This window comes from Macaca fascicularis, chromosome 15 (genome assembly GCF_037993035.2).
Source record: "Macaca fascicularis isolate 582-1 chromosome 15, T2T-MFA8v1.1".
Lineage (NCBI taxonomy): Eukaryota > Metazoa > Chordata > Mammalia > Primates > Cercopithecidae > Macaca > Macaca fascicularis.
In genome coordinates, this window is record NC_088389.1 from 93475319 (window position 1) to 93492185 (window position 16867).

General features: G+C 40.9%; 2 protein-coding genes across 9 annotated transcripts in view; one reads left to right on the plus strand and one right to left on the minus strand.

Annotated features, from left to right (window-relative positions):
* The window catches only part of PLGRKT (plasminogen receptor with a C-terminal lysine), a 258998-nt gene that overhangs the window by 43350 nt on the left and 198781 nt on the right, over positions 1 to 16867 (plus strand). The window lies entirely within an intron of this gene.
* PDCD1LG2 (programmed cell death 1 ligand 2) overlaps positions 9764 to 16867 on the minus strand; it is a 60220-nt gene continuing 53116 nt past the window's right edge. For all 4 annotated transcript variants that reach the window (XM_045373225.3, XM_045373224.3, XM_005581782.5 and 1 more), the window contains one exon: positions 9764 to 11059. In XM_045373225.3, coding sequence (XP_045229160.2) covers positions 11054 to 11059 — 6 coding nt within the window. In that variant the 3' untranslated portion in view covers positions 9764 to 11053. The remainder of the gene's footprint in view (positions 11060 to 16867) is intronic.

Here is a 16867-nt window from a genome sequence, read left to right on the forward strand (position 1 = left end):
TATCAAGGGAAACTCAGGGATGCTTGGGGGTTTCAACATTCTCAGTTTCATCCAAATCCACCAAAATGTCCCCATTCCTAGTCTCAGAATCCTACTCCTTTCAAATTACTGAGAAAACTTTCACATATGAGACTCAGCCAGTCTGTGAATGATTAATTTGGGTTGAATTTTTCAGTCATGTCTTTCATGTCTAGTGATTCCTGTAATTAGAAGGAATAAGAGGTACTTTCAGGGCAATCTTAGAAGCCCTCTGGTGCTCTGAATATGATTTCAGGTGAAAGCCCTGTTATTTGCTTCCTGTAAGCACCCTGGAGAAATCAGAAGCAGCCATCCCACATTACATTCCTTATAATTATCTTTACCTCCATAATGGTTAAATGCAACAGCTACTTGGTCTCTAGAAGCTTGCCTTTCATTGGTATTCAACTCTAGCAAGAATAGATGATAATTTAATCAATTGTGATGCCCTTGCATGCCATAGATTACTAGTGGCAAGGAGTTCAGCTCTCAATTCAAACCAATCTAACACCAACCACAAATCAAATCAATCCCAGAATGTCAGAATTTGAGAATCTGTTTCCTAGGACCACACCTAGTATCAAGTACTAGTATCAACCAGGGTCCACTCATAAAAATAGAGTGTATTTAATATTAGGAACTTGTAATAAAGATATAAGAAGACTAAAAGGGAAAAAAAGTGGATGCCAAATATTAGAACTACAGACAGCAGCTACCTTTCTGCTACCTATTGCTACAGGCATGACACATTCAGGAACTAGAAACAGGAAATAATTCCCCCTACCACCTTCCAGTCCCCAAGGGCTTCCCATTTACTGAACTTAACAGGAAGCTAGTTGACAAGGGAGGCTGGCAAATGAAATTCGTCAAAATTCCAGCCCTGGCACATCAGAGCAGAGGAGAGGAGGATGGACTTAGAGTTGAGAACAGGAAGTAAATAACCAACTCACACCTCAATCAAAATCTATCTGGATGAAGTGGAGACGTATCCATTAAGAGATGAGAAATAGAGAGACTATAAATTCCAATTAGATTGTAGCACAAGGAATTGTCTTAAACTTTGTGGCATCTGACCCTGTAACAAGGGCCCAATGTATATTTGTTGATTAGGTTTATGAGAAAAATAACAATTGGGAATCTGCTTTGACCATGAGCATAAGACAAAATAAACTTATTTATTTATTTACTTATTTATTTTTGAGACGGAGTCTTGCTCTGTTGCCCAGGCTGGAGTGCAGTGGCGTGATCTCAGCTCACTGCAAGCTCCGCCTCCTGGGTTCATGCAGTTCTCCTGCCTCAGCCTCCCAAGTAGCTGGGACTACAAGTGTGTGCCGCCATGCCTGGCTAATTTTTTGTATTTTTAGTAGAGATGGAGTTTCACCGAGTTAGCCAGGATGGTCTAGATCTCCTGACCTCGTGATCCGCCTGCCTCGGCCTCCCAAAGTGCTAGGATTACAAGCGTGAGCCACCATGCCCAGCCTTTAAGTACATTTTGTAGAAGTTGTATCAAAATTCATTGGCTGCAAATGAGAGAAAATCTGATGCAAACTGGCTTAAATTTTTAAAAGATAACGTGTTCGCTTATGTAACTGAGCAGCCAAATGTGCAACTGCGTATAGGGGGTCTAACAAATGTCTTCAGGTTTCAAATTCCATCATTTCTTCACTCTGTTTCCTTTTTGTTGATGCCATTCTCAGACAAGACATCTCCTCTTAATTACAAGATGGATGCCAATGATTATTAAACCTTTCAGATTCAAATATTTTACAAGTAAAATAAAGCCAGAGAATTTTTCTCAGCATTCTCACCAAAATCCTGAGATTTACACTGGAAAACTTATGTGATATGCCCTCTCCAGAACCAGTCACTGAAAGAAAGAGTATGTAAGTGATGTCTTAGGTCTGGAGCTCCACCCAGACCACATGAACTGAAAGTGGAGAGTAAATCAAAGTGACATCTTTTGTGCTAAGATGTTGCAATTGCCCAAATGCATCTGGGGACTTCTCCTAGAATTTATAGCAGAAGGTGTTAGGTGTCCATTATAAGAAAAATATCACTATCATATAACACCCCTGGGGGAAATATTTCTAAATTTCAGACGAAATATATTTTTAGTGCATTGTCTTTCCTGATAATGTATTTCCTGCCTGTCATGGGATATGTCTGTGTTAAAGTGCTGCGCAGGGTTGGACTACATGTTATTCCTTGTGCTGGGTTTGAAACATTAGATTGCCAATGTCTCATTGCTGGTATCCAAAATGAGGTTTAATTAAGTTTATCATTATAGCTAATCTTCATACCATGCACCAGACATTGCTCTAATAGCTTCACATGTATCATTTCATTTAAACTTCATAACTCAGTGTATTGTCTATTTTACACGTGTATTAGTCTGTTCTTGCATTGCTATAAAGAACTACCTAAGACTGGGTAATTTATAAAGAAAAGAGGTTTTATTGACTCATGGTTCCACAGGCTGTACAGAAAGCAAGGCCAGGGAAGCCTCAGGAAACTTACAATCACAGCAGAAGGTGCAGGGGAAGGCAGGTCTTACATGGCCTGAGAAAGGAAGAGGAAGAGCAGGGGGAGGTGCTACACACCTTTAAACAACCAGACCTCATGAAAACTCACTCACTATCATGAGAACAGAAAAGGGAAATTCTACCCTCATGATCCAATCACCTCCCACCAGGCCCCTCCTCCAACACTGGGGATCACAATTCGACATGAGATTTGGGTGGGGACACAAATCCAAACCGTTATCAACATGTAAGCAAACTAAGGCCCAGTGAAGTTAGATAAATTGCTCACATCACACAGCTAGTGGCAAAGCTAGATCTTAAGATTTTGCGAGCCAGACACGACATCAGGCCAAATATCCTAGACCTGCACCAGTCAAGCCTTCAATACATAGTATTTTGTAATTATATATGTGTTTGGTTTTCTCCAACAGCCTTTGAGGTATTAGGAGCAGGACCTGGCTTTTTATTCATTTTTATAGTCCCGGAACCCAGTACAAGGATTCGCACATAGAAGATACTTAACGAATATCAAGGAATTGAATTGAAAGCAGTGTGCATGGAGTTGAGGCAAGAGAGGCCAATGTGGAAAAATGTTTAGTGAATCTCCAGCATGTCCAATGGAGAAGGATCTCTGTCCATCCAGCCCACACTCCTCCTATGTGAATGCATCAGAGTCATGTAGCTTGTTGACACTAGCCATTAAAATAATTCTAACCACCACCACCATCCTTCACCCCATCTATGGTCTATGCTTACTGTGGAACCTGATTATAATTAGACTCCTTATACAGGGTTTTCTATAGGAATAGACTTTTCAAAGCAACTTCTGATACGCATGTCAATGGCATTTCTTATTATAGAAAAGTCCCTTAGGAGTTTGGTTAGTGTGATCCAGTTTTTAGTCTAATTCTGAGTTTACTCACAGAAATCTAGAATCAATTTTCTAGACCTTTGAGAGAAGACCTGGTGATGACAACAAGAATACCATTTGACCCAGCAGAAATACCATTTGACTTAGCAATCCCATTAGTGGGTATAGACTCAAAGGAATATAAATCATTCTATTTTAAAGATACATGCACACGTATGTTCATTGCAGCACTATTCACAATAGTAAAGACATAAAATCAACCTAAATGCCCATCAATGATAGACTAAATAAAGAAAATGTAGTACATATACACCATGGAATACTATGCAGCCTTAAAAAGGAACAAGATCATGTCCGTTGCAGAGACATGGATGGAGTTGAAAGCCATTCTCCTCAGCAAACTAACCCAAGAACAGAAAACCAAACACTGCCTGTTCTCACTTGCAAGTGGGAGCTGAATGATGGGAACACATGAGCACATGAGGGGAACAAAACACACTTGGGCCTGTCAGAAGCGGGGGTAGGGGGAGGGAAACCATCAGGAAAAATAGCTAATGGACGCTGGGCATTAGGTGATGGGATGTTCTGTGCAGCAAACCACCATGGCACACCTTTACCTATGTAACAAACCTGCACATCCTGCACATGTACCCCTGAACTTAAAATAAAAGTTAAAAGAAAATTTAGAATGGGAAAAAAGGACAGAAGGAAATATGTTAAAATATGAATAGATTTTGTTAAAGTGTTGGGGTTGTGTGTAATTTCTTTCTTTTCTCTGTTTTACAAGATTTTTTGTCAGGTAGTACAGTAACTTTCATAAAATGTTATTTTAAGTAGTTTTCCTCTGTGACATGGAAATCAGAGCTCTGTAAAGCTTACTGAAGAAACATCATGGTGTTCAGAAACAGCAATGATACTCCTGGCAATATGTGTTATTAGGAATATGAATATCTGTCAATTGTTTACAAAATTTTGGGGGATCCCTCTAAGGAGTTTTTTTCTTAATGTTGAGGGAAAAAAAAACCCTAAAAGCTCATTTTCTTTCCTTTCTTCTTCTCCTTTGTTTTCTCACCTATAGAATTAGAATGGCAATAACAGTGACTCTTTGTCAATGTCATGAGATTATGAGTAATTTTTTTCTTTACATTCTTCTTGTATTTGAAAAGCTTTAAAAATAAACATTTTAAATTCAAAAAAATAAATAAGCAATCTTTAAACATATTTTGAAATTTTAGAATTTCAGTGTCTGCTTATTATAAATCAAAAGGTCACATAAATGCCAGATATAATGTTTCTGGGGCAAAATTTTTAGATGTACAACTTGTGTTTCTTCCCTATGTCAAGTGCAAACTTTCACCTGTGTTTTCATGAGACTCTAAAGAGAAACTACAAGAAAAGTGTAGTAAGTGGAAGTTTGAAAAGGCACTGGGTTTGCCAGCATCCTGCTTGCCTAATCAAACATCATGCAGCCCCAGCACAGAACGCATGACTGAGCTGCGGCAGAACATGTGAGGTGCATGTGATTGGAGGAGCTGCCGAGCATCTTTCCACTAGTGCTCTGGGGAGTTGTCTTCAAGAACCAACGTCCTGAAGGCAGAAAACTCAAGGGTGGGGAGTGAAAGGGGTCTTTCCAAAATATAAAAACTTTTCTGAGTGTTCTCAAAATGAAGACAAGGAAAGAACAGTTTCTGTATGTGAGTGTGTGATAGTGGAATGTGACATTTGAAAGCTGTTAGGGAAAATGCCAATCTGGTAGGCTACAGCTGTATCCCCTGAGAAGCAAAATGGAAAGTTTAAATCCAGGTTGACTAGTGCCTCTACTTTCTTACATTCATCAACAAGACAGGGTGATTCACTGGACTGCCCTGACAGCGTCCCCACCCTTTCAGGGCTATGTGGCATAAAGGCAGCTCATCTAGTCCCCAGGGTATTTCAGACTCTGTATTGAGACTCTGAAACCCCCAGTCAGCACTGTGTACTTGCCGGGCGCGGTGGCTCACGCCTGTAATCCCAGCACTTTGGGAGGCCGAGGCGGGCGGATCACAAGGTCAGGAGATCGAGACCACGGTGAAACCCCGTCTCTACTAAAAATACAAAAAATTAGCTGGGCGCGGTGGCGGGCGCCTGTAGTCCCAGCTACTCAGGAGGCTGAGGCAGGATAATGGCGTAAACCCAGGAGGCGGAGCTTGCAGAGAGCCGAGATTGCGCCACTGCACTCCAGCCTGGGCGACAGAGCGAGACTCCGTCTCAAAAAAACAAAAACAAAAAAAAAGGAATAGTGTAGTACCCAAGGGCTAGCAGGAACAGGTGTGTGTGTGTGTTTTCACACGTGTGTGTCTTTGTTGCAGGGGTGAGGGGACACGTAGGCACCCAGATATGAAAAGGGGATGGGAGAGAGCAGTTACTGGAACCCACAGGCAGATGCAGCCATGTGGAAAGGGTCATTCAACAAGAGCTGAGACCTTTAGTTGAGAGAATTATCCAACCAGCAGTGACCCTGGAGAGGGAAAGCCTGGGGAATGAGTACCCTGGCATTACTGTTCTCCCATTCTCTGATCTCCTGCCAGTGTCCCCATTGGCTGAACCCAATCAAAAGCCAGACAGCAATGGAGCCCATTGATATAGTCCATACAAGTCAGCCTCATAGGACCCAAAACAGGGAGGAGAAGGCTGGAGAATGGATCTGGAGGGTCAAGTGGAGGATATCCAGCACAAAAGCTTGTAACTAAACTGGCAAAAAACCCAGAAGCAACTGTAATCTTCCATTAATAGGGGGAACAGTTAATTAAATTTTGTCACAGCCACTTGGTAGAATATTATGCAGCCATTAAAAATGAAAATTAGGAACACATGTCAGCAACATAAGTGTGAACTTATGGTAGATGACAATTTTCTTTTTCTTTTTTTTTTTTTTTTTTTTTTTTTGAGATGGAGTTTCACTCTTGTCACCCAGGCTGGAGTGCAATGGTGCTGTCTCGGCTCGATGCAACCTCCGCCTCCCTGGTTCAAGCGATTATCCTGCCTCAGCCTCCCGAGTAGCTGGGATTACAGGCATGCACCACCACACCCAGTTAATTTTGTATTTTTAGTAGAGACGGAGTTTCTCCATGTTAGTTAGGCTGGTCTTGAACTCCCCACCTCAGGTGATCTGCCCGCCTCGGCCTCCCAAAGTGCTGGGATTACAGGCGTGAACCACTGCGCCCAGCCCCAAATTTTTTAAAGTATAGAAAATTACATGTTACAACCATAGCCAAACTTAAATACATAAATGGACAAAGAGCAGAAACAAACAGCAAAGATGAAAGTGTTTGTGCTTGATGAGATCATAGGTGATTTTTGTTTGTTTAGTCTTTCTCAATTCCTCAAACTCTCCTGAATGCTATTTTTGCTCCTTTTGTAAAAAGTACTTTTTTTTTCCAGACTTATAACTCATCTAAGTTTTTTAAGGATTGTCATTATATATGTTTTAGCCCATTATATCAAGGCCATAAAAAGTAAAAGTGTTGGCCGGGCGCAGTGGCTCATGCCTGTAATCCCAGCACTTTGGGAGGCTGAGGCAGGCAGATCACCTGAGGTTGGGAGTTTGAGACCAGCCTGACCAACATGGAGAAATCCCACCTCTACTAAAAATACAAAATTAGCTGGGCATGGTGGTGCATGCCTGTAATCCCAGCTACTCCGGAGTCTGAGGCAGGAGAATCACTTGAACCTGTGGGGGGAGTGTGGAGGTTGCTGTGGGCCAAGATTGTGCCATTGCACTCCAGCCTGGGCAACAAAAGCAAAAGTCTATCTCAAAAAAAAAAAAAAAAAAAGTAGAAGTGTTAATAGTAGCCATTCTCCCAATATATAATGAGTCTCAGAGGTGACCATGCATGAGATACCTATCATGTACCAGGTACGTGGCAAAAATCTCACTCCTTTTCTGCTCTCTAGGAGTCTAAGGGGAATGACAAAACCTGTGCTCAAAATCGTCATGATAAACCGAGAAAGATAATTGCTTTCATTTTTTTTTGAGACGGAGTCTTGCCCTGTTGCCCAGGCTAGAGTACAGTAGCGTGATCTTGGCTCACTGCAACCTCTGCCTCCCGGGTCCAGTGATTCTCCTGCCTCAGCCTCCTGAGTAGCTGGGATTACAGGCACCTGCCACCACTCTCGGCTAATTTTTGTATGTTTAGTAGAGACAGGGTTTCACCATCTTCGCCAGACTGGTCTTGAACTCCTGACCTCATGATCCACCTGCCTCAGCCTCCCAAGTGTTGGGATTACAGGCGTGAGCCACTGCACCTGGCCCCTTTAAATTAAAAAAAAAAAAATTTAAAAAATTGTTTGCAGAGATGGGGTATCAGTATATCATATATATGCTTTTTTTGTTTTGTTTTGTTTTGTTTTTGAGGCAGAGTCTGGCTTGTCGCCCAGGCTGGAGTGCAGTGGTGTGATTTCGGCTCACTGCAACTTCCACCTCCTAGGTTCAAGCTATTCTCCTGCCTCAGTCTGCTGAGTAGCTGCGATTACAGGCATGTGCCACCATGCCCAGCTAATTTTTGTATTTCTAGTAGAGATGGGATTTCACCATGTTGGCCAGGCTGGTCTCGAACTCCTGGCTTTAAGTGATTCACCCACCTCGACCTCCCAAAGTGCTAGGATTACAGGCGTGAGCCACCGCGCCCAGCCAGGTCTCACTATATTGAAGTAAACTGATGCTTAGAGGTCAACCAATATATTCAAAGTTGTATAACTCATACCTAGTTGAGCTGGGGTTTGAATCTCTGATGCCAGAACCCACACACCACCTATACTCCTATAGCACTTCCCTGGAAAAGAGTGAAATTAATTATTATTATTATTTTAAGTTCTGGGATACCTGTGCTAAATGTGCAGGTTTGTTACATAGGTATACATGTGCCATGGTGGTTTGCTGTACCTATCAACCTGTCGTCTAAGTTTTAAGCCCTGTATTCATTAGGTATTTGTCCTAATGCTCTCCCTCCCTTTTGCCCCTGCCCTCTCAACAGGCCCTGGTGTGTGATGTTCCCCTCCTTGTGTCCGTGTGTTCTCATTGTTCAACTCCCACTTATGAGTAAGAACGTGTGGTGTTTGGTTTTCTGTTCCATTGTTAGTTTGCTGAGGATTATGGTTTCTAGCTTCATCCATGTCCCTGCAAAGGACATGAACTCATCCTTTTTTTAATGGCTGCACAGTATTCCATTGTGTATATGTGCCACATTTTCTTTATCCAGTCTATCATTGATGGGTATTTGGGTTGGTTCCAAGTCTTAGCTATTGTGAATAGTGCTGCAATAAACATACATGTGCATGTGCCTTTATAGTAGAATGATTTATAATCCTTTGGGTATATACTCAGTAATGGGATTGCTGGGTCAAATGGTATTTCTGGTTCTAGACCCTTGAGGAATCACCACACTGTCTTCCACAATGGTTGAACTAATTTACACTCCCACCAGCAGTGTAAAAGTGTTCCTATTTCTCTGCACCCTCGCCAGCATCTGTTGTTTCTGAAATTAATTATTGACTAGCAAAGAGACCACACAGTATAAAAATACCACTTTAAACCCCATATGGTAGGAAATCAGGGCACATTATGATGTGTAATGAAAAATATAGGTTTGTTGCTCTGACTCCATCCCTTTCAAACTGAATGAGCAGCCTTAACTAAATTATTTAACCTCTCTCTGCCTTTCCTTATCTGTAAAATGGAGTCATTAATAGTGTCTTTTTCAGAGAGTGGGGATGATTCGTTCCAATAGTATGTGTAAAATGCTTAACAATATTGGGCAATAGCAAGTACTTGATAAACGTTAGGTGTTAAGATAGCATGCTGTAGTATAGAAAATTTCTGAAGCTAAGACATAATGCCTTATAATGTTCTCTCCTGACAGAACCCAGATTTCAGGATAATACAGCTAGGGTATCCTTTCCCTATTTGGTATTCTAAAAGAGAGCCCCAATCTAGGAACAAAGATGGAAATATTTTGACAGAAACCATTATGCCACTGGGTTCCTAGCAGAGTTAAACAAAACCACCCAAGAATTCAGCACACTCATCACATATCTGGGGCATGGGTGGGGGTAGGGGTAGCATAGCTGGGCTTTCTTCCAGGGAAGAAGGCCTTGTCTCCTGCCCTGCTCTCTGTGGTGTTAGGAAGTGCTCCTCCTCCAGCAGGAACCCCAGATCAAGCATCCCTAGGACCCAACCCTCCTGAAAAGTACATCCAAGTTTGCCTCAAAGGCCTTCAAATCTTTGGGAGCCAAATGGCATAACAGGATATTAACCTTACTGACTTGCAAGACCCTGAGCAAACTTCTTACCCAAAAGTAGAATATGTGAAGAACGTTGAAGAGTAACAATTGAGTTTTATTCTTTAAAGGCATTCTCTGATTTACGTGAGAATTGAGAAACTGAGATGTATGATTTGTCTGTTAGTCAATTTCACACCCTTTCATTCCCATAAGCCCCAGATTTTGCTCAGTTAAGGAGCTTGCTTTAGGCCCACCTACCTAAGTCTGTTATACTAGCTAATGTGCCCATTTGAATAGTTCAAGGATCAGCTAATGCTCTGAGCTTCATGGCTCCAGTATGAAGAACAAATTTAACAAAATAAAGCCGTTACTGTAGCCAAGTTACCCTTCTGCTCCACACATAGGTAGTGGGATCTTGCAGGATTTCCATAGTGCCAATTATCAAAGGCCTTGACTACTTAGCATTGCTGTATCACAGATGTGCCAACTGAGGCACTGAAAGCTCAAGTTTAAAGTCATATAGAGGGCCAGAAAAGGAACCTTAGTTTGGGACTTTGGCCATTTTAGCTACTTATCTGAAATTGCTGCAGATACAACGTATGAGCATATCAAATATTTTTGACTGTATATCGTTGATTTCTAAGGTAAAAAAATTAAAAAGAAACCAAGAATTTCTAAAGGAAAGATGTAGTTTAAACAGAAACAACCACCATTAAACATGGTGCTGTTACAGGTTAAAACAAATGCTTTGTGACTTAGACCTCAAAAACAGAGCTTGATGTCTTTACTCTACAATTTGTGCACTTAGTGTATATTTAAATGCTCTCTGTTAATTATAACAACTTCAGATGCTATCAAGATTCCAGTAAGCCATAAAACATGTCAATTATGATTTGAGTTTGTGCAAAGCCCTATCTATGAGCTCATAGTCTCAATAGGCTCTTCCAGTACCCAGAGGAAGCTATAGATAAAAAATAACTCGATTGGCAACCCATCTCTTTCTGTAACTGGAAATTTCCACACATCTCTGCTTTTGGAAATCATTTAGGAAACTTGAAATAATTCCTTTTGCTTTCAGTCTGGCAGCAAGAAGGAGCCTCAAGGCACTCTGTGGGTCCAGGATCCAGTGGGGTAATTTTATAAAGTGCATTCGTGCTTGCTCAGAGCCATAGGCTCCAGAGATAAGTCCAGATCAGTGAAGGGGCAAGTTTCATGGCCAGGTGCTGGCTAGTCTTGTTACAAGTTTCAGATTAAAGTGCTGGATCATCCAAAGGCATTTGAAAAGTGCAAATGGCAAGCTCTGCAGGCCACTGAATTCTTGTTCAGAGTCCAGAAGCTTCTTTAGATGTCACATCAGGTCATCCTGGCTCCCAAGACCACAGGTTCAGATCTGGGGAGAAAAGCCCACAAATAAGAAAAATCATTTGTTATGATTAGAAAATATATAACTTCCCCAAAATTTGAGTGAGGAACTAATTTTTAAAAAAATGTTCATCTAGCTGGAAGCAGCATGGTTTAAAACTTTTCGTTAAAATCTTTTCTTTCCACAGTTTTTACCATTGCCCTAGTCCAAGTGTTCAGCTTCTCTCCTCAGACCTATTGCAAGAGCCGTTCCTTTTCCATTCTATGGGCCACACATAGCTCAGTAATATTGGAGCACATTTCAGGGGCCTCTCCTATTCAAAACCTCTTATAGTTTCCTATTGTGTCAGATATTTCTATTAGTTCCTGCAGACTCATTATTCACCCTGCTGCACTCTATTCATGCTCCAGGATGATGACATTGTAGACTACATCACTGGACTCCTCCCTCTGTCTTTGACTGGGCTCAGTCTAGGTGAAAAAGTGGGTTGCAATGGGCTAAGAGCGAGGTTGGGGTATCTATTCCTCAGCAACCTCCCAGACAAGTTGTAGGTTGACTTTGTCCCTCTGTTAAAGGCCACAGGTCCTGCCAGATGGACCTTTCTCATTGCCATTTTTACTAGGGTTCTGGGAACTGCTCCCTCCCCTTTCTCCTTCAGACCTAGGGATAGTCACCTTCCCTACCTGCTGTTACATCCTGGCATGCTCAGCATCCCTTGCTGGTTTCCCTTAATGCTGCACACACCTTGTAAATAGTCTCTTCATTAAACTTGCCTCAGTTACCTATTCTAAGCATGCCCTCCATTTCCTGCTGGGATCTAACTGAAGCACTCTTGCCTAGTAAGTAAAATCTAACCTTTGCCTGGAATTAATGGTTTATAATACGTCCCCTAACAGTCTTTCCCCCTTATCTCACACCTGGCTTTCTCTCTGAACGGGGTCAAGTGCACTTTCCTATACCTTCCTGCCTCTTTGCCTTTCCTCTTAGTGTCTCCTCTATCTAGAATAGTCTGCTGTTTCCATTTCTTCCTGGTTCAAAAGTCACCTCCCCCATGAAACCTTTCTTCTTCCCTGATTATCCTCAGCTTAAAGTGATATTTGTCCCCATCTCTGAACTCATGTATTGTTTGTATTCATGTATTGTTTGTCCCTCTTATATGAGCTACAGAGAACCATAAAAAATACACAGACTTTTCACACCATTAAAAATTCATGGGCACAGGTGAGTGAAGCTGTTAGTGACTCCTCTTGCTAATAGCACCCTCCTCCCTCCCTGAGACAACTGTGCTACCTGAAGAAAGAAAGTGTGAAGTTGCCTGACATGGGTTGGGCATTTCTGTGGATTGGTAAGTAAGGTGGGCTTCAGGATATAGGGATAATTTGAGAGTGACATGATTTTCCAAATACGTTCCAAGAAGTACAAGGTATCTTAGAGCAGTGGTCCCCAACCTTTTTGGCACCAGGGACAGGTTTCGTGGAAGACAATTTTTCCATGGATTGGGTGTGGGAGTGGGGGTAGGGTATAGTTTCAGGATGAACCTGTTCCACCTCAGATCATCAGACATTAGATTTTCATAAGGAGCACACAACCTAGATCCTTTGTATGTGCAGTTCACAATAGGGTTCATGCTCCTATGAGAATGTAATGCTGCTGCTGATCTCACAGGAGGTAGAGCTCAGGCAGTAACGGCCACTTGCCCGCTGCTAACCTCCTGCTGTGTGGCTCAGTTCCTAACAGGCCATTGGTACCGGTCTGTGGCCCAGAGGTTGGGGACCCCTGCCTTAGAGGCCTTTGTAGGGACATATGGTAGGGTGATTATATCCTCCACTCTAATTTCACCACTATTTTAATTTGCTAGACATGTAGGAGTTCTGTCTAATATTTCCTTTGCAAAAGATTTATAATGGCAAAAGAAAAAGAAATTGGAAACCACTGAAATGGGAAAGGGGAAAGGAAACACGCCCATGTGGAATGCTGACGCTGTGGTCAGTTCTCAGGTGGAAGTTCTTAGAAAGAAGACAGGATACTCAAGAAAACAAACAAAGCAAACAAAAAAACATAAAGACTGGCATATAGTCTTTCTATATGCAAAAGCATATAGAAAGCTGGCTTCTTGTTTTAACCCAAATTATGTGAATGAGAACTGTTAATCTTGAGTACATTATCTGTAATATTTTATTGTAAGAATCTTGGATGACTGATAAATTTATCCTTCTAGTTCCCACATGGCCTAACTGACAGGGTCTTGCAAATAGCAGACTCTTAATACACGTTTGTGAGTGGGTGAATGAATGAATAAATGAGTGAGTAGCATTATGCTGGGAATCATGACTTTTTTTGGTCTGCTACTGTTTCACTCAAGGAAGTCACTTAATATCTCTTAGCCCCCAATATCATAATCTGTGAAATGAGGTAGCTAGGATACATGGTCTGTAAACTCTAACCAAGGCTTGATGACTGTAATAACTATTTTGTAAAGGATAGATGATATATATCTATGGTATCATAACCCACTCCTAAAGTTTTATTGTTTATCTGCTTGTCTGCATAAGAGGGAGAATGGCATAGGCCCAGATAGCAGCACAAGTAAAATTAGATACAAGAACAACTTCCACAAATGGAAAGGGCAGTGTGTCACAGACAAGGACTCAGTGGGTCTGAGTTCTAGCTCCATTTCTAACAGTAAGTTATGAGATGACCTTATGCAAGTCACTTCAGCTCGTACATCCTTAGAGCATATCCATCACATTTAGCTGTGCTAGGAATCTTTGAAAGGCAACTAAGACATTGGTAGGTGTCCTTTAAAGAAGGTATAGCATTGTCCTTCCTAAAGTTGATAAGGACTGATGAAGAGTCCTATATAATGTATTTAACTACTGGGATCTAGAGAGGTGAGTGGAGATGGTTGAAATGGCTTCAGAAAGTATTCTTCTTCGTAAAAGTAATATATCAGGGCACTCAAAAATAAAATTCAGAAAACATAAAAGTAAAAAGCAATACATGGTTCCATAATCCAAAGACATAATTACAGGCATTTTCATATTTTTACTTCTATTTTTCTGGAGGAAGGGAATATGGTGAGTCTATAAATAACATTTTTAATAGAACATGAATGATACATAAGTATATTTTTATTTTGCAATTTTTCTATTTTTTTATTATATAGAAAGTATTTCCCCACATTATTATTCCTCAGAAATAGAAGTTTAAATGCAATGTAGGGTCTATTTATTACAGGTTCCAGTTTTTTCCATGTTGTATTAGAGTAAACTAGGTAATGCTGTAGGAACAAACAACTCCAAAATCTCAATATAAAAAACAAAAGCTTATTCTTGCTCATGTTCCTTGTACATTGAGGATCACCAGGGGACTCTGTCAATTTTAGTTACTCAGAGACTGAGACTGATGGAGCAATTACTACCTAGAATGTTACTGGTTACCATGCCAGATGGATAAAGAAAATACGGCAAAGCACGTGCCAGCTCTTACATCTTCTACTCAGAAATAACACGCATCACTTATGCTTACATTTAATTGACGAAAGTGAGTTACATGACCACACTTAACTACAAATTAATTACAGAGAAGTGCAATTCTATCATGTGCACAAAGGCAAGAGATCCAGGAAATGCTGAAACAGCACTAATACTGAACTCTATTAGGCGTTTTCACAAGTCGGGTCTTGCTTCAGTTGCTGGTTAGTGAAGCAAAACCAGCAAGCCCTTTGCTTCTTAAGTTGGAAGGGAAAATATTCATCTGAATAAAAGTCTTGGAAGAAGTACATGCAAGGGACATGTCCAGGCCAAGTCTCAAGACTCCATCTCCCAAGATGCTGAGTCACAATATGAGAGTGCAGGATGGTTCCCGGGCAGCCTACAGCTGTACAGTCTCCTCATAATGGATGGTTTTGGGGTGGGATAGAACTTGGATGGCAGAGAATGGGTGTGAGAACGTCAAAGCCCTGAGCTGTCTGGTCTTGAGCAATATTAAAATCTTAACCATGGCAATTTCTGGGCAATGGATTCTAAATTATTTTTGTTTTCTTTGTACTTTTTTATTTTTATACTCATAAAAACATCAGTAATTTAAAAAATGTTCTGAAACTTGTTATTGTTGTAGTTTGTTCTTTTTTGAGTTGATAGACTCAACTAAAATTAAACAAAATTTATTTTGATATTCTTTTTTAGCATTGAGTCAAATTTGGTCAAAATTGGACACCTTTTAAATTTATCATATAATAAACTGTAAGAAGCATTGATAAACAGACAACAAGACAAATATCAAATACCATATAGTTGCATTAACACTAATATCCCACTATTATATTGACCAGGTGGACCTAAAATATAGACACATAGAAGCAGCCAGAAAATAATGCTGTAATCATGTGCTTAAGAATGGTATAGATTGTGTGTACAATGCAGAGGAAAAATAGAAAGGTATGAGTCGGGGGAGAAAGTCTTACAGATTAAGCAAGAGAGTATAGTATATGTAGGCTGGGCACAGTGGCTCATGCCTGGAATCCTAGCGCTTTGGAAGGTCAAGGCAGGAGGATTGCTTGAGCTCAGGAGTTTGAGACCATCCTGGGCAACATAGTGAGACCCCAGTTCTACAAAAAATAAAAATAAAAAATCCAGGTACAGTGGCACACACCTTAATTGACGAAAGTGAGTTACATGACCACACTTAACTACAAATTAATTACAGAGAAGTGCAATTCTATCATGTGCACAAAGGCGAGAGATCCAGGAAATGGTGAAACAGCACTAATACTGAACTCTACTAAGCATTTTCACAAGTCAGGTCTTGCTTCTGTTGCTGGTTGGTGAAGCAAAACCAGCAAGCCCTTTGCTTCTTAAGTTGGAAGGGAAAATATTCATCTGAATAAAAGTCTTGGAAGAAGTACATGCACCTGTAGTCCCAGCCACTCAGGAGGCTGAGGTGGGAAGATCGCTTGAGTCCAAAAGTTGAGGCTGCAGTGAGCCACGGTCATACCACTGCACTCCAACCTGGGTGACAGAGCAAGACCCTGTCTCTAAAAAAAATTAAATTAAATTTTAAAAAAGCAGAGTGTAGTGTATGGGTGTGGATTCTGGACTTGGACACCTGGATTGCTGAATCAATTTATTGGTCCTTATATTATTAGCCGTATACCTTGGGCAAGTTAGTTAACTGCTTCATGTTTTGCTTCCTCACCTATAAAATGGGAAGCAGGGAGTAAATACTTCAGAGGGCTACTGTGAGGATTAAATGAGCTAGTCTAAACACACTTCTAATGTCTTAGAACAGAAGCCTGGTGTTATAATAATAAAGTTAATCATTACTGTATCTTAAAGTAGACCATGCCAAAAGTTGGGATTTGGACAAGTCAGAAGGAATGGGGAGGACGTTCCAAAAGAATAACCAATGTAAGCAAAGGCACAGAAGTGGGAATGAGCTCATGGCAGTGGTGTTGGTGGAGCAGCTCGACTTGAGGAAAAGTTTTGTTGAGAAGTGGTAGATGAGTTGGCTTAGTGAAATGTGGCTAATTGTCAAAAGGCCTGAAAAACCCTGGGAAGGATTTGATATGATCCTTAGAGACAAGAGATGACATGATGATGATGAAAACAGTGTTTGGGGGATTAGATCTGGCAGTGGTATGCTGGCGCCTCTTTAAGGGACCTTTCCAAAGCTATCTAGAAATATTTAAATTCCTCATTAGGTATTGACAAAGAAAATAAGATATTAGATAAGTCAAACCTACCTCAAGTAATCTCTTCATTGAACCAAGACATCATTTTCAAAACTTTGGTTTGATTTTGTTAAGTCATTTTGGCTACAGGGTGCCCCCACTCC